This window comes from Aulonocara stuartgranti (assembly GCF_965226115.1).
Source record: "Aulonocara stuartgranti genome assembly, chromosome: 5".
NCBI classification, from domain to species: domain Eukaryota; kingdom Metazoa; phylum Chordata; class Actinopteri; order Cichliformes; family Cichlidae; genus Aulonocara; species Aulonocara stuartgranti.
In genome coordinates, this window is record NC_138943.1 from 36,502,423 (window position 1) to 36,528,379 (window position 25,957).

General features: G+C 40.7%; 2 protein-coding genes across 7 annotated transcripts in view; one reads left to right on the plus strand and one right to left on the minus strand.

Moving 5' to 3' along the window:
• The window catches only part of LOC309706770 (copine-9-like), a 186,982-nt gene that overhangs the window by 35,955 nt on the left and 125,070 nt on the right, over positions 1–25,957 (minus strand). For all 6 annotated transcript variants that reach the window (XM_082533603.1, XM_082533598.1, XM_082533602.1 and 3 more), the window contains 6 exons: positions 22,567–22,608; positions 15,867–15,942; positions 15,492–15,545; positions 15,251–15,312; positions 13,542–13,588; positions 7,278–7,459 (listed from right to left, as the gene is read on the minus strand). In XM_082533603.1, the coding sequence (XP_082389729.1) occupies positions 7,278–7,459; positions 13,542–13,588; positions 15,251–15,312; positions 15,492–15,545; positions 15,867–15,942; positions 22,567–22,608 (463 nt within the window). The remainder of the gene's footprint in view (positions 1–7,277; positions 7,460–13,541; positions 13,589–15,250; positions 15,313–15,491; positions 15,546–15,866; positions 15,943–22,566; positions 22,609–25,957) is intronic.
• Positions 2,391–25,957, plus strand: part of LOC309706775 (transcriptional repressor scratch 1-like) — a 409,990-nt gene continuing 386,423 nt past the window's right edge. Inside the window, exon 1 of the mRNA XM_082533611.1 lies at positions 2,391–2,409. The gene's annotated coding sequence lies outside the window, so the exon portion shown is untranslated. The remainder of the gene's footprint in view (positions 2,410–25,957) is intronic.

The following is a 25,957-nucleotide window of genomic DNA, read 5'->3' on the forward strand; positions in this document are numbered from 1 at the left end:
AGGTCTCGCAGCAAGCTATCAAATACGGCGCATTTCTCGGCTTTTAAAAAAAACGCTATGCGTCGCCAGGTGTTTCATCGGATTTGAGGTGTTACCTCCTTTGACAGTATCACAGTATCAGCTTAAAGCACTTGTTGCTGCTGAGTTTGCATCTTTTGCTGTGAAGTACAGCCAGACTTTGACCGCTTTGCCTTGGGCATTTTTAATCTGTAGCTCTGCTCTAACTGAACGTACGTACCTGGCCCCGCCTACTATCCTCAGAAACGTAAAATGATTGGCTAGAAGTGTATCACAGCTCAGGAAAAAAAAGCACCGAAATAAAGCACCGAAATGTGCGCTGCTTTTCGGTCTGGTTACTACCGTTTATGTCAGAACATGGCACCGGACACCGGTACCCATCCCTACCCCCGAGTCATTCTAACTGCCAGAAATCTTGAAGCACAGGCTGAGGGGGCGGTGTGGCAGCAATTTTTCACACCAGCCTTTCAATCAACCAAAGACCAAGACAGACTTTTAATTCATTTGAAAGCCTGATGCTTAGCCTCGTCCACCCCAGCTGTAAAACTCAGAAACCAGTCTTACTTGTTATCATCTATCGTCCACCTGGGCCTTACACAGAGTTTCTGTCTGATTTCTCAGACTTTTTATCTAATTTAGTTCTGAGCTCAGATAAAATAATTATTGTGGGTGATTTTAACATCCATGTAGATGCTAAAAATGACAGCCTCAACATGGCATTTAATCTGTTATTAGACTCAATTGGCTTCTCTCAAAATGTAAAAGAACCCACCCACCACTTTAATCACACTCTAGATCTTGTTTTAACATATGGCATAGAAACTGAACATTTAACAGTGTTTCCTGAAAACCCTCTCCTGTCTGATCATTTCCTGATAACATTTACATTTACAATAATTGATTACACAGCGGTGGAGAGTAGACTTTATCACAGTAGATGTCTTTCTTAAAGCGCTGTAACTAAGTTTAAGAATATAATCCGTACGACTCTGGATACTGTAGCTCCTGTGAAAACTAAGGTCTCTAATCAGAAGTACCTGACTCCGTGGTATAATTCTCAAACACGTAGCCTAAAGCAGATGACTCGTAAGCTGGAGAGGAAATGGCGTGTCACAAATTTAGAGGATCATCATTTAGCCTGGAGAAATAGTTTGCTGCTTTATAAGAAAGCCCTCCACAAAGCCAGAACATCTTACTATTCATCACTGATTGAAGAAAATAAGAACAACCCCAGGTTTCTCTTCAGCTCTGTAGCCAGGCTGACAAACAGTCAGAGCTCTGTTGAGCCAACCATCCCTTTAACGTTAACTAGTAATGACTTCATGGACTTCTTCACCAATAAAATTTCAACCATTAGAGAAAAAATTTATCATAATTATCTCGCAGATGTAATATTATCTAAAACTGCTCAAAGAAGTCCTGCCATTAATTAATGCTTCAATATCAAATATGATCAACCTTTCTCTAATAATCGGCTATATAGTCTAAGGAGCTCAGAAAGAAAAGCGTCTGGACTTCTTTAAGCAGCTTGAAGACATTTCACGTCTCATCCGAGAAACTTCTTCAGTTCTAATGTCAAATGGTGGAGAGTCCCAGATTTAAGCCCTATGGGAGTGTCCCCCAAGAGGGACATGGACCCCATATTGATCCTCTACCTAATCACACGAGCCAAGGTGTGAAAACGGCTGTAGGTCACAATCAGCCAAGGTTTTGGGTGAAGATGGCCTGTATGATCGAGAACCTTCACAGACAATTGCCTATGTACCACAGGCCTTCAAGCTGGCTGTAGTTAAACCTTTACTCAAAAAGCATCTCTAGACCTAGCAGTCTTAGCTAATTATAGGCCAATCTCCAACCTTCCTTTATATCAAACATCCTTGAAAGAGTAGTTGTCAAACAGCTAACAGATCATCTGCAGAGGAATGGCTTATTTGAAGAGTTTCAGTCAGGTTTCAGAGCTCATCACAGAAACAGCTTTAGTGAAGGTTACAAATGATCTTCTTATGGCCTCTGACAGTGGACTCATCTCTGTGCTTGTCCTGCTAGACCTCAGTGCTGCGTTCGATACTTTCGACCATAATATCCTATTAGAGCGATTAGAACAGGGGTCAGCGACCCTGGGCACATGTGCCACAGCTGGCACGCAAAGGGTTAACTGATGCACGACCATAGCGGGACTGGCCATCGGACATACCGGGTATGGGCCGATGGTGTTTGTTTTTTTATTTTTGTTTTTCTCTTGTGACAGTATAAACAATGAAAGGTGGTGGATTGGCCAGATGCTGGCCGATGTTTAGCTGCTGGCCAGCAGGTGGATGAGGGAAAGGGGAGGCAGGAGAGGAGAGACCCGAGGCAGCCGCCGGTCTGAGTGTCAGGTGAACTGAACTTCAGGTAAGAAGTTATGACCTGCAGTCTATCTGGGTCAGATATAAACCAAGTTTAGGTGGAGTTTATTTTCGTTGTGCTGACTTTTTACCGTCAGTTACAGTAACTCGTACTGCGTGCTAGCTAGCATGACAGAGTTTCTCTACAGCTATGATGTTACTGATAGTGAACTTTATTTATAAGAGTTAGTTAGTAGAGTTGCCAACCGTCCCGTAAAAAAACGAATTGTCTCGTATTCAGAGAAAATATTACGTGTTTCGTATTGAGCTGAAAAGGAACGCAGCTAGAATGGAAAAAAAGACACAAAGCTGGAGTTATTCTGTCTTTGCTGCACAGCTGCCTCTTCTTCTCTCATTCTCTCCCCCTGCCTCTCCTGTTGCTACTTCAATCATGAAACTGATCAGTGATCAGCTGATCGGCTTTTCTCTCTTGTTTGTTTATCGCTCACTTTGCACCAGAAAGAGGAAACCAGCAGATGTCGCGCTAAAAAAACAACAGCAGTTTAAGCTTGATCAGCTGTTGTTAGAATTTATTTAATATTAATTTCTAGTATCAGCTGATGTTTGCTGGAGCCACAGCCATAAAAGCTGCTGGTCATGATATCGTTTGGTTATCTGGTGAGAGGGAAACATGAAGATGAAACCAGGAGATGTCCTTACTGAATCATCAGAGCTGAACAGGTGATGGAGAAACAGGTTTACCTTTTAGGTGACATGAATGAGTTGAAGGGAAGTTATGAACTGTTTCTGAGAGACAAATAACACCAGGATCCTTTTTTACGTAGCTGACAGCTGGTAACTGTGCAGGGGCGGGTCTAGCAAAGTTTTGCCAGGGGCCAGGTAGAGCATTAACAGGGAAAGGGGGGCACAAAGAAATACTTTCTTATTCTCATTTAAAATGTCTGGCTGTTATTAAATAATTATCTGAAGGTTACAACCAACTTTTTATCTGATGTAAAATGTATAGAAATCATACATATATACCAACAAGACTGTACATCACTGTCACCACAGCGTTTCTTTTCATTCAAAGGCTTTATGGCTTTAATACCTGGGGGGCCGGTCTCTAGTCAAAATGCCCGGGCTGTTTTGTTGTCCCAGTCCAGCCCTGGGCACGACACGCAGTGAGTTAATCTGAGGAGGTGCGTTAAAAAATAAATGGGCCAGCGGTGCACATCGCAAATCAGCTCGCATAGTTGTGCCAATTCTTAATGACGGTGTCTTAGTTAACAGCCCCAACTACCAGATTAAACATGTAATTGGCTAAAAATAACTTTGCCTACTGGTGAGAGGGACGTTGTTAGCTTTCCACATTCCAACACTTCAAAAGTTTCAGGAGCTTTCCGCTCAGCACAGCATCAACACCGCGGAAATACACGGATACATCCGTAGACTCGAGACAGAATTCACAATGTGTTTTTGGGACTTTCAGGTGTTTGGACCAATGTTTTATTTTCTGATCAAACCAGAAAGCCTTAATGAGCAGCAGGATTTGTTAACTGGTTGGACACAGAGGACATCGACATGCAGCTGATTGAACTGAAAAGCTCGACTCTGTGGGGTCAAAGTTTGCAGAACTACGAACACAGCTGGAATCCACAGCTGTGCGTGTTCATGGAGCTGCATGTTCACCTGCTGGACATCACTACCTGACAAGTTTAACTGTCTTCAGAACATTGCAGAGGCCTTATTGACAGTGTTTGGCTCGAATATCTGTGTGAGCAGATTTTCTCTCACATGAGTCCTCAGGTAGCCGTCTGAATGCTGGACACTCGGAGACCTGAGTCTCTGAGTGGGATCACATTAACATGTGTATCTCTGTATTAACAAACATGCCATATTGGCCCAGTTTATTTTTCTTATCATTGTTGTGAGGAGACCATAAATGGCATTTGTATTTTCTGTTGTACAGTTCATTTGCTGTTATTGATAAAAAGTGTCTTTTTTTTTGTTTCAAAATAGCTGAAAACTATTCACTGATAGCTGCCAACATCTGGGAATAAATATAATTCTATAAAGTTGTTCTATATAGTGTGTAACTGTTAATATAGAGCGTTATTAAATTTATTGCTAATGCAATCATATGGCACACTGACTTCTGAGGAAATTTTAGATGAACATGCTGCAGGTATTACAGGTACTGCGCTGCAGTGGTTTGTATCTTATCTGTCTAACAGACTCCAATTTGTTCATGTAATGGAGAGTCTTCTTCACACATTAAGGTTAATTATGGAGTTCCACAGGGTTCAGTGCTAGGACCAATTCTGTTTACATTTGCGCAATATCTCTAAAATGAGAAATATCCTTTCTCAGAGTGATGCTGAAAAACTAGTTCATACATTTATTACTTCAAGGCTGGACCAGTGTAATTTGTTATTATCAGGATGTCCTAAAAACTCCCCGAAAAGCCTTCAGTTAATCCAAAATGCTGCAGCAAGAGTCCTGACAGGGACTAGAAAGAGAGAACAGATTTCTCCCATACTGGCGTATCTTAATTTCTCCTACAATGGGTGACCATAAGGTCTGGGCTCACAGTTAGTAATAGAAGGAGTAACTCAGTCATTTGGGAAGGGCTCAGACTAGAGCTGGTACTCTAATGCATCAAAACAGCCAGTTTACATCTCCACAGTGATTCTACTGTACAGCAATGCACAAGTAGAAATGGAAGCAAGACTACAATGCTGAATGTGTGAGTCAGAGCTGACACATGTCAACCAAAAATAAAAAAGTTAATCTGACTTCACACCTGTTTTTAAGCTTTATGAATATGGTGAACTTGGAAAAAGCAGATGTTTAACTGAAGTTTCTGTTGTTCCATGAAAACAGAAAAAACTATTCACATAATATTGCAAGTCGACATCTAACTGTAGTGAAGCAGTCTAAGGGATTACTTTGTGTTCCAACAGTTTAGAGTGCAGAGCGCTGCAAAATGAGAACAGACGTGTCAGACTGAGTAAACTGTTTTAACATTTAGACCAAACTAAATACTTGGAGTTTATGTGGTCTAACCAGCAGATGGGTTAACATAACATATCAATATTTCATGTGTCCAAGTTAGAAAGGCCAACAGACCTTAATTTATTATTTAGTTGCTGTATAAAAAAAGCCTTTCCTTTATGTCATGCAACCTCTGGATCCACTCATAAGCTGCGTAAAATATAGTATATGTTAATAAATATCCATTTTCTGATCCAAAAATTATATTGTTGTCATTGACATCACTAGAAATATCAGATTACAAACTGACTAAAGTCTCACCATTCCACTGCAGGTCTGTTGGTGCCACAGGATATGTGAATGTTTGAAGGAAAAACAGGCTTTTGTTTTTCATTCATGAAATGCATTAAGGTGCCCACACTTCTTTAATGAAATGATTTTGTAGTAAAATATGACCATCAAGACGTAAACAAAGTTTGAAATCTGAGATAAGTAATGTGGCTATATAAACACTGTCAGCCTGCTGCTTTCAGAGGTTTCACAGTTGTGTTATTTGCATCATCCAGTCAGCAATGTACAATTATTTCCACAGGTTATTGGAGCATGGTCCATGTTGTTTGTTTTATCATTTTTGTGCATCACAATGTAAAAAAGAAGATGCCCAGAAAACACAAAACATTTAGTGAACTTGATTTGATACATTTGTGTTTTTCCCCAGCTTTCAACTGTTGGTACTCGCTTTACTCAGATTTACTCATTTAAACAAGCGTTTTGGTAACTTGAATTTTCTTGTTTGTCTAATTACAATATCCCTGCGAGGTTGACAATAAAAAATAGCTCCAATGCATTTCGATCTTGATAAAACACAGACTGCACCATCCTGGCTTTAGAGTCCTTTCACAGGGAGACAAGTGAATAAACCATTACATTATGAAAGCACTCATCACTTTGACTAGAGAAGTCAGCATTAATCGTGTTGCTATATGTTTATTTAAGGAATGCTGAGTGAAAACATTTTCATTAATCAAGTGATGCCCATTTGTTTTTCAAAGCTAGAGTATATACGCATCCATACACTGGAGTTTCACAGTAACTATAGTGAACAAGACGAGTTAAAACTTATATATCCACCTTAGATTTACAAGCAGTCAATTTGATTGGGTGGTTTACAGACATGTGCAAGTGTATGTACAAAGTGCATGCCTGTACATTCACAAGGATGTACTCGTGCATTATGTTGTTATATACATGGTTTCCTCGAGGGAAACTAAATGCTTCTTCTGTAATAGTCTTCTTTGTAACTCAAACTGCAGTCACTAGTGCGCCCTTCCTCCATTCCTTCTTTTTAAGAATGTACCAGATTGTTGACTAATAGAAAACTTTGGACCTCATATTGAGAGGTTGATTGAAAAGCTACTAAATCCAAGTCCAGCACTTGGAACCAGATCTTTTATCTACTAAATTTTTTGTGGAATAAAGAGAGAACAGGCTTTTTTTAAAGCTATTTATGAGTTGCTCAGTTATGTTTGAGTATTTGAAAATGGGCAGTGAATCTGAACCAGATGGAATAGCTGTGATTCCTAAATGAATGCCTAATCTGAAAGTTTGGACTTCAATCACATCTTGATTGTTGGATTTATTTTTATTATTGTCTGTGGTGGGGTACAGTGGCAGGACTAAAAGAAATGTTAAAAAATTGAGAAAAAAAAGTACAAATAATCCAAAAATGTATGGACCTAACTGTGATTTCTGCTACATCAGCTCACCATTAATGACACCATTCATTTGACTGACCAAGAGTAAATTGATTAACTACTGCACAGAGGCGGTCGCTTTTCACAATTGCACCACCATTAACAAAAATAGCCCATGAAGTCAATATTTTCAAGTACAAACAGTTAAAAAAGTCTCTCCCTCAGTTTCAATCATGACTCTCACCAGTGGAAAGGCGTGGGAGATCTTGCCGTCTGGGGGAAGTTTAGCTCCAAAGCCATACGCAGGGAAGAGTTTGTCACTGTCATAGTCCTGGATAATTTCTCCCACAGCCTTCAGGGCCATGGCATATGCATTCATTTGGTATGGACTCATATAGTGCAACGATGTCGGCTGGGACGGGTTACCTAGAAAGAGAGAAATCCCCACCAGCATGCAGCAAAATTAGCGTGAGAATGTTCTTATCAGAGAATGAAGAAAAGCAATTACACATTTATTAGACTTGCAAAAAACACACATGCAGACATGATGAAGGAAACCACTATGTTGTGTAACTACTGGAATTAGTTGGTTTTTGTTTTTGTTTTTTGCTTTCCAAAAAAAAGACCAACTAAATTTTGAGAAACGTGGTTTTGTAGAATTGATATTATGGAGCCGTGGAAAGAAAATACATTTCAAAGAGCATCCTTATTCGTATCTGTGTAGTTTCTTTGCTGTCTGACATGTTGTCAGTTCTTTAAGTCTGAATGCGGTCTTTTCAATTTGTGGGCTCACAACCTAGCATGAAAGGTTTTAAGCAGTGTTGTCCTGTTTTAGCCGCTAAACCCTCTTTGATAAACACATCTACATTTAAGAGCAAAATGTTTACTTGCTCCCTAATATATCCCAATCACTAACAGGTGCCATGACTAAAAGATAATCGGTATTATTCACCTTACCTGTCAGTAGTCACAACGTTATAAAATACCCCACCTTTTGCAGCTACACTGAAAAAAAGGGACTGGCCATCTCTTGGATTTATGTAAGCATCTTGCATGTATTTAACACAATTGCCTCATGTTTTAAAGATAAATGTAACTATATAGTGTAAAAACTACATGATATGCAGAAAGGGTGTATTAAATTGTTTATATCATGTTCAGGTGAAGTAAGTCAATAAGATAGCAACGTTAAATCTCGTGAAACCACGCGTGATTTCATCTCGCGGGCTTTGGATCGTGGTTTAAAAAATGCATCCATCTCAGTCAAGTCGAGCAGCCAACTCTACGTTTTTTGGTATGTCTTGATTTTTTGAATTAATATTTACCATATTTCAGCCAACTGTAGTTAAACGTCTAAAGTGCCGCCATGTAACATGCTAAAAAAGAGCCGTTAGCTTATTTGCTGTTTTATCTGTTATCAAAGAATTGGCGCTTTTTCATTTGAATTTGTCTTTGGCACAAGAGCCGTAATATCACATTAAACCTAATTACGAGGCACTCATAACATAATTTGGTTTTCTGTGTGAATAGATTTGTCAACTGACTCTTCAGTTACATTGTGTATTTACTGCACCGTGGTGTTAGTGAGATTTTGGACATTGAACAGCTTTAGCTAATATCATCAGCGGTATTATGCTAGCTTACATCCCTACCCCTCCTGCCCTCACCTGCTGTCCTTTTGTTTTTGTTTTTGTTGATGCACATTGAGAGACCACATCTATTCTGCATTTCACCAGGAGTCAGCTGATGGATTGTGGGTTCAAGGTGTTATGGTAAGAAAGTATATTCTATTTTCGCTTAAGGTTTCTGTAACTTAATTATAATAGGTTTTTTATAATTATTAGGTGCATGCATACTCAAATAGACCACCCTATTAATACAACTGAGAAATCCAAAATCTGCCATAGGTTTGACTTATACCTGTATGTATTGTCAGAAAGGTGATTACTGGACTCACATTAATGCACACTTGAACTAAAATGAGGTTGTAACTTGTGGGTTCTTGGGTTGCAAATCAGAAATAAACATCTTTGGATTTTTTTAATCCCATAAGATCTGGAAACACAGTTTTTATTCAACAAAACATTACTGATTATTAACCAAGCACAGTGCCTGCTGTTATTTCAAAATAATTTTATGTCATTTCAGATGAAATGCAGCATTCCAGTGCATCCCAACCATGCCTTTACAGTCAAGGTTTCTGACGGAGCTGAGTTTCTCTCTGACAGTCTGCTGAAAGTGTTTGCAAAGTGATCGGGGGAACAGGGCACAAAGCTAAAGGATGTAGCTGCCATGATGACAGTAAGAACTTTAAAATTCTTTAACTACAAAGTGTATATGTATTGCATTAGGTCAGTAAAAGATTTTTATGCTGCATCCATTGAAACAGTCAACTATTACCTGTGAGTACTGATTCCACCGAAAGGATGCCATAATTTCCGTCATGCATTTACTGGCCCACTGAGAAAAATTGATCTTTTTAAAAAAATAAATGTTCTGGAAACTATATATCCATAAAGTTGATGTCAAACAGGAATTTTTGATATTGCTTTCTAGATGCTGGTGTTGCATGTTGACTGGTTTAAAAAGTCAAGTTTTTGTCTGGGATCATTTTCTTCTGTGCTACTGAAAAGTTCACAAATCTCTGTTTTCTTTGTTATAATACTTTAGGATGACATTAATGCTCAAAGGGAGTCTCATCAAAGTGCTCCGCATCTGTGTGAAAGACAATTGCAACATCTTGGTGCAGGAGTTCATGGTGAGTGTTTTATGAGTAGATTGTGGCTTTGCAACATTTTAAAATGCATTTAGTTATCCACTTGATCCTCATTGGACCAGTTAGGACCAGTAGTCCTCTTTAATAATTTGAAGTTCACATGAGGCCTGGTAGTGAACTCAGCCGCCGGCCCTTGAGGCCCCACCCCTGTATTAGGGGTCACATCAGTGTGAAAAAACTTTAAATTTGTCATTCTAGTGAACAAAGGAAAATCCCACCAATATTTACATTAGCTTTTGTTTGAAAAAAAAAAAGACCAACAGCTAACCAAATTGTGGGGCTGAAAGTCTAAATTCTAACATCTTCTGAGTGACAAAACCTGGATTTCTGATGGGCCGGTGTCTTTCTAAGAAAAACTAATGTAAAGCATTTGAAATTATGTTTTTCACCCTCTCTTAGAAACTCTGTTAGACCATGAATGGCAGCATGGCAGGCCACTCTTTGGCTATAGCTATTTACTATGTTGCTTGCATTGGTTTAAATTACTCTAACATTAGAACTGGTAGATTCAAAAGAGATGAGTTTAAAAAGGAATCTTAAAGAAATGTTTTGTGTTTAACCAGGACTTGACTGAGGCCACTGCACAGATTGAGAAAACCACAATGAACATCTGTCTCCAGAGGATGCACCAGGCAATGACTTTTCTGACGTTGGCATCATCATCGAGGGTATAGTAGTTCTTCAAGATCTGGATAACGTGACCTTTGCAGTAGCCATGCTGTTTGGACCTTTTTTTATTCCTTCAATATGAGTTACCCATCACAACTCTGCTACACTTTTGAGGTGATTCAAAGGGTGGTAATGGAGTTGGAAGCAACTCAGCTCTCAAGAAAAGCTCACAACTAAGACAAAACTGCTCCTGCAACGAAGCTCACTGTTATGCATGTGAGGTGACCAGCTCTAGGTGAGAAGACATTTAAATCTCACACTTGTTCTGCTGCATTTTTGAAGCTCAATTCCAGGAACAGATCGCAGGGTTCATTTTTATATACACTGCAACTGCCATGAGGACGAGCCGTTTTTTTGTTGTTGTTGTTGTTTGTTTTTCCTTTTGCTCTGTACAAGTTCTCTGTCTGTTTGGCAGCATTTTTAAATTTCTCTTTGTATTTTTTCTTTCTTTTACTAGTGAAGAGATGTAGCATGAACAGTTATGCAGTCTAAATATCCCATATGGGCCGTGTGAAATGGTATTTTCAGTTTCATTCAGTTGAAGTAAGGAACGTTGAATATTTCTAAGCTTGCTGTTTTGAACCAAGATGTCACAGTATGATCAGTGCCGTAATTTTTGACAGTCACTCACCGTATCAATGTTATTTTTGCATCTCTTGAATAAAGGTTTTGACCTGCAAGTGCTAATTTCTTTAGTTATTGGGGTAAAATGGGTAATGTTAATAGGAAGGTGTTTGCCAATTCAGTAACCTAATTTAATGTTAATGGAAACTAACATTACCTCAAATTGTTTAGTTATAATTGTTGTTTAACTGAATCTTGACGTCAGAAGCCTTAAATAGAATGTTTTGTATTGTTCTTTCCCAACATTTTTCAAAAGAAAGAGTCTAATTTCTTTGCTGTGATTGATTCCAGAGAACACGGAAGAACTGACATTATTTAACTGTTGGTTTATATAGATTCAGTAGTGGAGTAATGTCAGTTTAATTCTTTACCTACTGTCAATGCAGTGAAATTAGACATTTTGTTTTGAAAGGTTACTGGTGGATGCCAGCAACCATCTTGGAAGAGAACAATATAATCTGTTATAAGGCCTCCATTTGAAAATTGTGTATTTGATACTAGAATATAATAGCAAAATGTAATTTGAAGATAACATGTAGTATTTAAGTGACCAAGTAGTATTGGGTAAAAGTTATTGAATGGTGTTGGGATAAAGTGAGAAAATTGTGAAGGATTAAAATATTTCAAGAGCTCAAATTACTTCATCAAAACATGTTTAAGTCACATTTTATCAACACAAATTGCACAGGTTTATTGAACATGAATAAATTGTGTTAATTTAACTCAATTGTTTAAGTTGCTGCCAAAGCAAAACATCTGTGTGCAACAAATGTCCACCATTGAATTAAGTAAATCCAACAACATATTTTTTTCAGTGTATAACAACTTTTTGTTAACAACGTTTTTCTTCCGCACCAACCCTGCTCATTAATGACTTTATGGACCTTGCTTTGTGCACTGATGCACAGCCACGTTGGAAGAGGAAGGGGCCATCCCCTGAAGCATTAAGCTTCTGTCTAAGCCTGTGAGATCTATTCCTGAAAAACAACCCCACACCATAATTATGTGAGGTGATTATATAATAGAATTATGTAAAGGGGAATATGTAATTATTGATTACACTTGGTACAATGCAGAGCAAGAGCAAGTATCGTTCTCCAGGCACCTGTCAAACCCAGCCAAGTGCATCAGACTGCCAGATACTGCCAGTGATCGGTAACTGCAGGAAACATATGCTGTGGCAGCATCCTTTACTCCATGCTTTGCAATGTGCTGAGCAGAGATAGGCAGTAATGTGTTAACGCGTTACTGTAATCTGATTACTTGATTACAAGTAACGAGAACAAGTATTACTATTGCAAAAAAGTAATTAGATTACTGTTACTTTCCCATAAGCACGCTGCCTTACTGCGTTACTAAACCATGATTTTGTTGGTGAGAGTGTCTCATGACAATGACGTACGAGCGTGCGACGTCCGTGGCAGCAACAGACGTGTGTAGATCAACGATGGATGTTATGGAGAGCGGGAGAGAGTACGAACGTGCAGCGTTTAAAGCTTGGAAATACTGACATTACTTTGAGTTTGATTCTGTAATAAGTGACAAAAACATCAGCGTCTGCTGTTCACTCTGCGTGGGAAGAAAACTTCTTTCTACAGCAGAAAATTAAACTTGAAATCTGAGCGAGCACCGAGCACGCTGCCATGGGCAAAAAAATAAAATTCCTACAAACACAGAGGTAACTCCTGGCCCAAAACTGACAAATTGTGCTGTCAATCAGCACTATCAATCATGTCTGTAAACACTAATTACAATACAACAATAATCTGGCTGCCTCAGTTTAGTAAGTCCCATTAGCCTGATGGACTGATGAAGTATTTGAACAACCAGATTAGGTGTAATATTGCTAATCTCTCATTATTTCGTTAACAGAGCTTCTTTCTTTGAGAATTTTTCAACTTAAAGACTTTGCAATTAGGAGTTTGTTTTTTCCTGTCTGGCTGATAGGTGACTGTCATTGTGTTTCTTTGCAGGCACCTCTGTAGAATAACAGGGACTTGGTGTTCAGGCTTTTTAAAAATGCTCTTAAGTGGCTAATCAAAAAGCAACTCTCAATGTGAAGGTCATTTTTAATGGACAATCAGCTTGTGCACTATATTCTTCAGCTGGTCCATTGTGATATTTTTAGGACATATTCCAGTTTCCATACTTTACACAGAAGTACATATTGTGCATATGTGTGATGGTTGATGATAGCATGATAGACATTTGGGAACATAATAGCACGAATAGTGTCTCCATATAGACCACCACCAAGACAGACAAATAATTGTGTGGCAGTTATTTGTCAATGCCACTGAAATTGATTTTTTCAAAAGAAGGCAAAAAGAGTCTAACTAAAGTAAAAAAGCGACAACAAATTATTTTGTGGGCAAAAAAATCTCACTGAACAGATGTGTGGACATTTCCTGCATGCATTAAGATGAAACACTGTCTTACCATTGGATGCTGTGAAGTCTATGGCTACAGTGAAGTTGAGTTGTGTCCTGGTGGGAGATTGAGCACATTGATATCAGTCACAGTGGTCAGGACTTCGTTTTGAGATTGGAAGAACATCTACAGCTCTTCATGCCAGATCGAGAAACGTACTGGTCACCGGTTAGAAATTGTAAGACATCTAAAGTATTTGAAATCTACAAATTATTAACGTATGTAGTATTGTTTTTGCCCAGTGAATTCTTCAGCTTTCTGTAGCTTACATTTCACAACAAAAACAATTTAAAAAAAATGAGCTGTCCAGAATGATGAGAAAACAAATTCAGCAATATAAAACTCTAAAACAAAAGCAGTGAGGCAGCAGCAAATGCCTCACTGATGGTTTAAGAAACATCAGTGTTCAAATAAAGTGCACTACCTTGGAATGTTTTTTCTTCCAGCCTATTTGCTTGACTGCTGTAACACATTTATTGTATTAATATCACACAGTATTTATGAGTGAAACGCTAGTTACTTCAGCTAATTAGGTTACGTAGTTAACAAATCAAACGTTCAGAGTGTGACCCTGATGCAGCTGATGCAACTCAAAGCATGCTCATATTGGTCAAAGTTAGAGCTGATGCAATATGACATCATCCGCTACACTTGTCTGATCTGCCTGATGCAATCTGTGGTTGTCAGTAAACCAACTAGAAGTACAGGGGTGAAGCACTTTCTTTGAATTACTGTGTATTTTCTTAAGCTTTTGCTTTAGATTTAGTTACGACTGCTGTGTTTAAGTTGTGCTGAGAGCATAGCATAGCTGACTTTCTTGTGTCATGCCCTCTGCTTTATTGCCATTTCAGTTTAATGAGTTATATTGGATTTTTCTGGCATGTTGGGGGTTAGTTATTTACATGTTATGGTTTTATAACCACAGCATTATTACTGATGTTCTTTTGTTCCAAAACATTTTCTACCCCTAGTTTTATAAAGTAAAAGTATGAGAAATACACTACATTGCTGAAAGTATTCACTCATCTGGCTTCACACACATATGAGTATAACTTGAGTAAAAGTCTCCTGGGAAGGCTTTCCATGAGGTTTATGGGAATTTTTGGCCATTTCTCCAGAAGCATATTTGTGAGGTCAGACAAGACGGCCTGAATCCACTTTACTCTGATTCATCCCAAAGGCGCAGAGTTCTTCCAGGCCCAGTTCTTCATCCATGTCTTTATGAATCTTGCTTTGTATACAGTCATGTTGGAACAAGACGAATGTTCATATTACGCCATGACTGCCCAGCTTGTCGTGATACTCAATGTGTCTTTTTTGTTTAGAATAATTGATGTAAGTAAAAAGTATAACATCAGTCAAGGCCATCTTCAGTGACAACTCAAGTTCTCATCAATCAGAAGCAGACATTTCCTAGTGAAATCTGCTATCTTGGTTATCATTTATCTGAACAACATTGTGTGCAGTGGCAAACTAAATGTCAGGTTCGACAAATAGAGCAGTGGGGATAAAAGACAGAAGCTGTGAAGAGTCACTAAACTGTGACTCAAGAATCAAATGAGGGCTGATTTTTTTCACTGGAAAACCAGAATGTAAGAAAAGTGTAAACATTTTAGTCAAAGTTTATAACACATTGCACCCTTTGTACTACCTTCCAGTAATATCATTTGTGTATGTTCGACTCTACCCTAATGAAACATGACTGACTGAGTTCTTACCCTCCTCTGATGAAGTCGACAAATGTATACTCTGACTCCACTTTGAAAGACAGCAGGGTCACCTTGAAGATTGGGAGAAAGTGAAAGGGAAATGAGAAAAAATATCAAGAGAACCAAGGGAGGTTACAGACAGGCTAACAGCAAACATTATACATTTACTGGACTGATAAATCACTCCTGCTATGAGTCATCCCCATGAAACATGTGACAGCTGTTGACATGACACACTGACGAGTCTTACCGTCCCTGAGTTGATGTATTTCTTCTTTTTGCCTTTCTTTTTAGGATTCAACACCTTGACCATAAGAGAGGAAACATGAAACAAGCTTTTCAACAAACAAGTCAGAACACATTATATAGTCTTTCCTCATATTTCTAAGCTAATATGAACAGGTGGCGATTTAATACTGTCCTCAAATAAAGGCTGGAATTCATAACACAAGGAATATTACTTCATGAATAATATATAACACTGAAGGAACTAGCTGTGTTGTTAATACCATCGACACAATCAACAAAAAATAGTTTTTGGAGAAAATCTTTGTCATTTTGTGACCAAAGTGAAATGTACTTCTTGTTGCACTCTGTCTTTTTTTTTCTTTTCATTTTTTTTTACCTCATAGACATTGAACTGGCTTTGGCCTCGGGATAGTTCTCTGTAGCTTGTGGTGAATTCTCCAATAAAGTCATGACTGGAAGGGAGAATGAGATAAAGATAACGAATAAAAAGAAAACAGTTATTGTTGTATCTGTAACATGACTTTCTATTCTTTTTGACAAAAAATTATAGTCCTTTTGTTCAACAACATGGTGTCCGAATGATTTTCTCTCTTTTTAAGCTATGAAATACAAATATAAATAGAAAGAGTCCACTTAAAGGGAACCCCGACTATTATGACAAGTTACTCTAAATATGTTACAAATTATCTCCACCACATAAAAACATACTTAAGAATAACTACAATTTTTTTGTTGTTATTCATTAAATCTTTGTTGTTTAAAATTATTTTGGAGCCGTGGGAGCGGCCATGTTTTGTCGCACGCAATGCATTCTGGGACAATGACGTGTATTGGTTGTTAGCAGTATAAGTGCTTTCGTTCAGCTAACCTGTTTTGTTTTTCATAGTGTAGCAATGGTGTCAATTAAGTTGTCTATTAGTGACCTGGTTACGACTTGGTAGACCAGCACTATCCGGTCTTTGAGTCTGATGTTATTAGCATTCTTAGCAAACTCCGCTGCAAAAGTCAAATGATCACTGCAGCATTACTGAGAGTTGAAAAACTGTCTAAATTTGTTCATCTGTAATAAAATGATCAGTGTGGCAGCTCTGCCAGGTGTATCAATTAAGTTTAACATCCAGGCATCCATGAAAACGGAATTTATGACATTTAACTGAGTTAGAAGTTAGCAGGGAGTTAGCTCGCTAGCTTCCATCTAAATACATCTAAATATAATATTGTAGAGGTAAACACAGACGACATGAGAGCTCTTGATTAACACAGCAGGTGCGCAGCTCTGGGGAGAAAGCGGTTGTAGACCCCCCAAGAACTCCTGCAGCGCTTTAACCGACGTGGGACGTGGCAAAGCCGAAACATGCCTGAGTGAGTGTCTCACTATGGGAAGGCCTCCTGCGTGACCTCATCAGAAGCTCAGATACCATTACGCCAGCCCTTACAAGCTGGCTAAGTGACACCCATATCAGGAGGGGCTAGTGCCTCCCTATATAATAGGCTGACATAGCGTCAGATGTCATTCAAAACAAGCCCACCTCTTCCTCTTCCTCGCTTCCATAGCAAGGAGAGCGGTCTGGTGAGACACTCACTCATGCTACTCAGAGAACTGGGGTTATATACATAACCTTAAGTTCTCTTTCATAGCATTCGTTTCGTGTCTCACTATGGGAGGAATACTGACTGCTGGATTGCCAGACATGCCTGTTAAGAAGACAACTGTTCCCAACAGCACTTCACAGGGGAGAAGCTCCCACCTGGGAAGAACCTGCACTGAGGACTGAATGCGCTAGGTTAGGTGCTGTTACATCTAACCTGTAAAACCTAGCAAATGTGTGAGGAGGCTGAAGACCCCTGCTAGTATAGACCTGGGCAATTGCTCCTACTATCCAATGGAAGAGGCGCTGTTTAGACACAGGCTTTCCCTTATGTGGATTAGCCCAGGACACGAATAGCTTTTCACTTTGTCCGACACTCTGGGTTCTGTCGATATAAATGCGCAGTGCACGGACTGGACACAAGGTATGCAGCCGCTGTTGCTCCTCTGAGGAGAAAGGCGGTGGGTGAAAGGCCAGAACATCTGTAGGGGAACATGTGCCGACAACCTTTGGGATAAAGGCGAGGTTTAGCCGCATACTGACCCTCGTATTATCCGAGGACAACTGAATGCATGACTGATGCACTGAGAGAGCGTGGATCTCTCCTACATGCTTAGCTGAAGCTAAACCAATTAATAGAGCTGTCATCAAGGACAGAAATTTTAACTCAACCTGTTCCAGGGGTTCAAATGGGCAACAGGAGAGCGCAGCCAATACTGTGGGAAGGTCCCACGATGGAGCCAGTGGCCTAGATGTAGGCAATTTACGCCGTGCACCCTTCATGAAACGGCATATTAAGGGATGCTGGCCAACAGTCTTCCCCTCAAAACCAATATGGCAGGCTGAAATTGCTGCCAAATACACCTTGATGGTGGAGAAGGCTTTACCCTTATCAATCAGGGCCTGAAGAAATGACAGAATCACAGCCACAGAGCATTGAAAAGGGATGGCCTGTGATTCTAAGCACCAGCTTTCAAACACACGCCACTTGTGCTCATATAGTGTCCTAGTAGACGATGCTCTAGAGCAGGGGTGTCAAACTCAAATACACAGTGGGCCAAAATTCTAAACTGGAACAAAGTCGTGGGCTAACATTAATATTTATTGAAAAAAAAAAATCTTCCTCTAGATACAAGAATGAATCTTTTCTTATGGACTCAAACACGTTTTGCTGAAAAACTGAATATGGAACAAGCAAAGCTTAATACTAAACAATATATATATTAGCTGTATAATACCAGTAGGCCAGCTCTAATAGTAATTTGGTATGGCTTCGCGGGCCAAATGTAATTAGGCTGTGGACCAAATTTGGCCCGCCGGCCAGAGTTTGACACCTATGCTCTAGAACACTGAATAGTGTCGATAAAACTATGAGGGAGCCCCACTGTGTTCAGGTTAAATCACTCACAGGCCAAGCCCTTAGAGCTAGCATCTCCAGGTGGGGGTGGAATATTTCCACCCGTGCCTGAGACAGGAGGTCTCTGCGTAGTGATAACAGCCAAGGTGGGCCGCACAGCAGCTGAAAAATCTCTGCCAGCCACTGCTTCCCTGGCCAGTGCGGGGCTATCAGGATCATATAGTGACCTCTCTCTCTCAATTTGGCCAGAGTTGGAGAAATGAGGGCCACTGGGGGAAAAGCATAGAGGAGGGTTCTTGGCCACTCGTGAGCCAGAGCATCCACCCCGAGCGGCGCTTTCTAATCGTGCAGCGAGTAAAACACTTTTTCCTTAGTCATCAGGTTGGTAAGCCAACACATGCTTCCCCATCTTTTTCGCCTTTGGCAATTTCTTACCATCAAAACGAGATTTTACAACCTCTGTTTGTATGGCGGGCCATGGGATGTTGAGCCTAGCAGCTGCGCATGTCCTGCATGTCGAGATCCAGGGGAGACGGCGGTGTCGGTTTTTCAACCTCGCCGGTAGCCGAGGGCTTTGCAGCCCAGCTGATTCTAGGTGGAACCCTCCTCCTCCTCGTCAGACAGGAGGAGTTCTGAGTCAGCCGACTCATCTCCGTCATCATTAGCATCTCCTCCCCGGGCGACTCCAACATGGGGGAAAAACTCACATTCTCCATGTGCCTCCAGCGACGGGAGAGCGGCCGCGATGGGCTGAGGGTCGGCCTCTGCCCAGCTCGGCCTGGCGTTGTTGCCAAATCATCAGGCATCTCAATTTCTCCTTGCGCTGCAGCAGCCTCACACAGCAAAGAGTCGCCACCCGACAGGTTAGCCTGGCGAGCTAGCCTGTGCGGAGTTTGCGTGGGAAAGCCGCGCAGTGGATACAGTCGTGTGCAGGTGTCAAGGCAGCCTGAGCCTAAGATAAGCCTAGGCATGCTGCACACACGGGTGTGTATCCCAGGCAGAAATCCTCTTGCCGCAAGGACAAAGTTTCGCAACTTCGTTGTCAGTCGTAGCCATGGTTAGCTAGAGGGTTGTGCACATTAGCGAGACCAACACTGAGTGTGGAGAATATTACTATTTCTCAGCTAGCATGGGGTGAAAAGTAGTGCTACTTTTCTGCAGGTATTGCTACCTAATGTGTAAAACCGCTAGTGCCGAAGGGTATTGCTACCTCATGGTGAAGCTAGTGGTACCTTTATTAGCAAAGTGTTGCTACATCGCTTTGGGAAAATATTGCTACTTCCCAGGGTGAAAGTATTGCTACTTGACACCAGCACTAGCTACAGAACAGTATTGCTACTGCTTGTATGCTAGTGGACAACTGAAATGCTGGGAACAAAGCGCCCGGTGACCGAGTTGTTCACTCGAATCTGTGGACAGTTTAGCTTTACCACCCAATAGCACAGTTGTCTTACAGGCTTCTGTGAGAAGTGAGAAGAGGTTTTTGAATGACATCTGACGCTATGTCAGCCTATTATATAGGGAGGCACTAGCCCCTCCTGACATGAGCGTCACTTAGCCAGCCCTTACAGGCTCGAGATGCTCCATAGCGGCAAACTCTTCCCGAACGACGGAGGGTTTTGCGGGGTTGAGGAGGCGCACGCGTGCGAACACCGGGGGACCGATCGTCGGGGTATAATGTTCAACCCCGTGCTTCGTAGCCATGTTCATGAAATTAGGAACAGTCAGTGAAGGGAACTCCAAGAGCAAACACTGAAAAACATTCCCTGAAGTCACAAAATTAGCTCAATTCAGGGGCTCGATGGCCCGAGTGAAACAGTGTATTAAAGAAAAGGACAGAGCATCGAATAAGCGTCTGTTAGCGACATCGACCACCAGTCCGTGGGCACAAAGAAAATCGGCGCCCAAAATTGGCACAGAGCTAGTGGCAACAACAAAGGTCCACTAATGAATGGAGGACTTTTTTTCCACTCGATAAAAGTTAATGTGAGGGCTCCCGATGGTTAGGGGCAGCACGGTGGCACGGTGGTTAGCACTGTTGCCGCACAGTAAGAAGGTCCTGAGTTCAATTCCACCATCAGGCCAGAGTGTTTCTGTGTGGAGTTTGCATGTTCTCCCCGTGTTTGCGTGGGTTCCCTCCGGGTACTCCAGCTTCCTCCCACCGTACAAAGACATGCAGTTTGTGGGGATAGGTTAATTGATTAATCCAAATTTCCTATAGGCGTGAAAGCGGGAGTGAATGTGAACACGAACGGTTGTCTGTCTCTGTGTGTTGGCCCTGCGACAGACTGGCAACCTGTCCAGGGTGTACCTTGCCTCTCGCCCCATGACAGCTGGGATAGGCTCCAGCGCCCCCCGCAACCCTGAAAAAGGACAAGCGGAAGCGAATGGATGGATGGATGGTGCTTAAGGAAAACATTTGGCGTATTTTAGTACCATATATGTGTTATTGAAAGCACAGTACATATTTTAGCGCAAACATGTCTTAATAGCCGGGGTTCCCTTTAACCAATGTGAAGGATTGCATGGATCTTCCTTTTGTTGTCTTGTATTACAAACTTATACAAAATAGTTGCAATTAAGTTGCACTAATTTAAGGAGAAGTGTATCCTTTTCAGCTTCTATGATGTGGTATTTCTCACACATTAAACTATCCCAGATACCAAAAGGCGAGAGGCGGGGTACACCCTGGACAGGTCACTAATCTGACACAGGGCTAACACATTGAGAAAGACAGCCATTCATACCTATGGGCAATTTAGAATCACCAGTCAATCTAATCCCACTAACTGCATGTCTTTGGACTGTGGGAGGAAGTGGAGAGAACTCCCACAAACACAGGCAGAACATGCAAATTCCACACAGAAAGACCTGGCCAGATGAGTCAAACTCAGGACCTTCTTGCTGTGAGGCAACAGCCCTAACTACCGCACCACTGTGCTGCTCTGAATTAAATTAACTGTAGATATTTAATTTAACTAGGCTATATTTGCCTTTTAAACCTTGCTGTCCTGTGCTTTAGATCACAAAGATTCAAATTAGACAAACAAGTGTCCTCAGTTGTGAAAACGAGTTTTTACCAGCTACGCTAAATCTCCAAGGCAAGGCCCTATATTCCACATAAAGACCTTGGACAGCTTATCCATGCCTTTATTACTTCGAGACTAGACTGTTGCAATTCTCTGTGCATGGGCCTCCAATTCTCTCTCCTCCAGCGTTTGCAATTAGTTCAAAATGCCACAACACGCCTCTTAACTGGCACCAGAAGGCATGATCACATCACCCCTGTTCTAGCCAATCTACACTGGCTCCCTGTTAAATACCGTATCGTATTTAAAATCCTTTTGTATACTTTTAAAAATGGCGCCCAGTTACCTAACAGACTTTCTCGACGTGTATAGCCCCAACAGAGCACTCAGATCCTCTAATGGCTCTAACTTTTGTGATGTGTAGCTCGTTAGTCAGTGTCTGTTTTAATTTTGAAAAAGTGTCTAGCCTCAAAGGATTCCCTTTCTTTGTCCCTGTCACAATGACACGTCATTGGTCGATAGAGATATTTTATCCAAAAATGTATTATGCGTATACATTTGTCATTGTTATGTTTCTATTTTGACAAAACAGAATACTGTGTCAAAGCCTAAAAGGGAAACTGAGTAAAAATGCATCAGAATTACAGCCTGATGAATTCTGCAAGACAAACATTTCCTTCAGGTTTCCTTTTTTCTCACAAAAAGTGAAAAGAGAGACAGAAGATAGAACATAGAGAAAAGACTGAAAATTTATTTTCAGAGTAAAATTTGTGGAACAGCAACATGAGGTCAGACAGCCTGAAAACCCCCACAAGATATCTGCAAATTAAGCCCCACATGTATGAGGGCTCCTACAGTAGCCAGCATCTGTGATGAGACGTAGAAGCCATGTATAACCTGACCTCCTAACCACTTAGCTGCAACCTTTCACTCACAAGATTTCATTCATTGCCCAGTGTGTGCCAAGCAGGTGGAGCTCTTCACTTGTTCTAATAAAATGCCTTGGGTCAGAAAGAATAATGTGTGACATTTCAGAGACTCCGTGTGGAGCTGAAAATTAAAGCAAGGAAAAGGAGAGTCACACAGAGTGAGAGCGCTTACCTCCCATCCCTGTCCCAGTCGTAAACGTCCACCTTGACTGTCCTGGAGGGAGGTGAGACAAGGAAGCCAAGGTGAGATAGACATAGGGGAGATTTACAGAAGATAAGAGGGAGTGTGAGGGTGAGAAAGTGAAATGGCAGGAAGCCAATAGGGAGAGACCATCAGAAAGTTGAGTAAGTTAACTTTTCTTCAAAGGATGTTTCACATTATGAAATCAATTAAAATAATGGTGACCCTAAAGTTATACAGCTTACCAATGTCAAAAATTATATAATTATATAATATATAAAAATTCATTCAATAATGAAAATAATGGAAAAAATAATACGTATAATGGATTATATATTTGAAATAAGACAACTTTAAAAAACATTGTAGGCCTTCTTCCTTAAAGTCGGTGCTATGACTCAGATTCTTTCAGTCGTGCGATCATCCATGTGACCGTGTGCGCTGTGCTTTAGAGTATGAGGTGGAGTGACTCTTGTTACTTCTTGTTCTTTTCCTGTACAGGTTGATTGCCTGTGTGAGATGCAGGTCCAGTTTTCTGTGACTTAAACAGCTACTGTGTAAGAAGTAATTAAATGTAATTAAATTCAATAAATTTATATGTTACACAGCAGAAACTTGTATTTGTTTTATAGTCGGATTTATTGTTATTTTAGTGTTTATTCTTGAGTGTAGTTTGGATTTTATTTGCATGATTTTACTTTGATATTTGTATTGCGTTTTTTGGACAATTTTATTGTGGGATTTTTAGTGTAAAAAGTATTTATGCATGCTTTCTTCCTCAGGGAATAAACTTTCTTTGATTAGACCTACTCAGTCTCTGTGCCCTGGTTTTCTGATACACATACTCCTCGTATTTAAAGAACCTCCTGATGTGAGGTTTAGGCCCACCAGCTTTAGTGTCTAAACAAACAGCACCCAATCTCAACAATAGTCCGCTCAACCTGCTTTAGTTTGTACAGTAAAGACCCTACAAGATTTGAGACAAAGCCCCAACAATCAGATGATATCCTTGCTGATAGGAGTTTATTTAGGCTACGTTCACACTAATGCATTGTTGTTTGAAAACGCATCGTTTTCTCTCCGTTTTGACCTCCCGTCCACACTGAGACGGCGCTTTCCTCAAGGAAAAAGGCAGCGTTTTGAAAACGCTCTCGAAAACGCATACATTTCAAAACGCAGCTGTTCCGTTGCAGTGTGGACACACGAAAACGTAGACTTTCTAAAACGATGACGTATTTTAGTCATGTGACGCAGTCATGTGACCAAATAAACAAAGATAGCAGAGTACATTATACAGCGGTTGTTTTGACTGCCCTAAAAAAGATGAATATCAGTTTGTACGCGCTCCAGATAGCTTTTCTTTAAATTCTTTAATTCTCACTCGCTTTTGCAGCTTTGTACTTTTGTGTTACTCGTAGCAACAACTCCCCCTCATTGTTAGTCCATTTAAAAATGTATTATGTCTGATCATGGCAGCCCAATAACAGGCCCTAAGCACCAGCCATAGAGGCAGGAATATACCAAAGCCAACAAGTCCGTCCAAAGGTGCCCTAGAGACTATCCACCATATAGTAGCAGAACATAAGATGTAAAGAACAGTATACACTGAGAGGCTTAACCAAGTGGCTGAGATAGTATATATGGACTAGAAGTCCCAAATACCCAATACAAGACACCACCAAAGGAGGTGGAGAACAACAAGGTCCTATGGCACCAAAAGTTCCAGACAGACAAGCAGCTGCTGGCAAACTAACCAGACAGTAGTGCAGGGGTGTCGAACTCCACGCCTCTAGGGCCTGCAGTCTTTAGATCTCACCCTGGGTCAACACACCTGAATCACATGATTAGTTCCTTACCAGGCCTCTGGAGAACCTCAAGGCATGTTGAGGAGGTAATTTAGCCATTTAAATAAGCTGTGCTGGATCAAGGACACATCTAAAACCTGCAGGACACCCCTGTAGCAGTGGGTGACAAGGAGCAGAAGACAAAAAATTGTGATAGATATGGCAAACCCAACAGACAGCAACATCAGGAAGGAGGACAAGAAAATAGAGAAGGAACAACTGGAGCAGATGTGGAAAGTAAAGTCCAAAGCAGTCCTGGTGGTAACAGGAACATAAGGAGTTGTAACCCTGATACTGGAAGAGCAGCTCCAGCAGAATCCGAGTGTATAAGAGGTCTCTGTGCAGAAGAACACAGTCCTAGGTACACCTAAGATACTGCGAAGAACCCTCAAAATTCCAGGCCTCTAATAGAGGACTCAAAATTTAGCATCACACATATACCCCCCACACATTCATCCTAGCCATTATTAACAGTGGTCTGACCTCTAGTGTGGTGCCAAATTTTTTAAAGATGCTATTGTGCAACCCTTTTCTTAACCTTTTTTTGTCGAGCCTGTCTCCAAGCTACCTTTGTTGCCTAAACTCCTTTAAAATTTTGTCTACTCTCAATTTAAGTCCCTCCTGTATGAATATGAAATTCTAGAAGTGTTCCAATCTTGTTTTAAGCACTGAATCTGCTCTATTAAGAGTCTGGTGATGACAGACACTTTGTGCTCCAGTGGATGATGAGAGGCATCCCCACAGATACAGCAGCCATGGAAGCAGAAGAATATCCTATTAAGAAGGCCCTGAGTAAATGTGGTTATCCCAACTGGACATTCACTTCAGGTGCGAAGAAAGACAACTACTGTCTAAGGGAAAATCCTTAGTAATCCCTTATTTGTCGGTTGATTTAGGCTTAGATGTACATACTGTGCGTGTGTGTTTGCTGCTTATTACTTCTGCATTAGTCTCAATAACACCAGCACTGGCCTGACACTGAGTTCACGGCCGACTGCTGGCATTATTCTGACCACCACAGAGTTCAGCTTTATACAGGATTCAGTATGAATATGGAAAGACAAACCTCAAATCTTCAATTTGAAGACAGACCCAGTTTAAGAAAGAAGATGATGTTTCTGCATAAGTCTGAAGTCCTGATGAGTACAAGTGAACCTTCAGATGTTCTATGCTTTTCATGGATGAAGTCATGGAACTTCTACAGTCGAAAATGTAATGAGAACTTGGTTGGGGCTCCTTCACCCTCCTTCAGCTCATCTATATTTCTAGGTTGGGTTTTTTCTTATCTTCCTCCTGACAATACCTCTATGGGTTTAAGGTTAGGGACGCTGGTTGTCCAATAAAGCACAGTATGTCATGAGACTATGGCAGCAGACAGTGAGGAAAGAGGATAAGGACCCAAATGCATACATGTACAGGCAGTAGTGGGTTTTAACAAAACATGAGCCGTTTATTAAAAGCTGAATGAAAATACTAGCAAGAGGCAAAACAGGAACTGAGGCTTAACTAACAGAACTAAACTGGATGAATTAACTTGG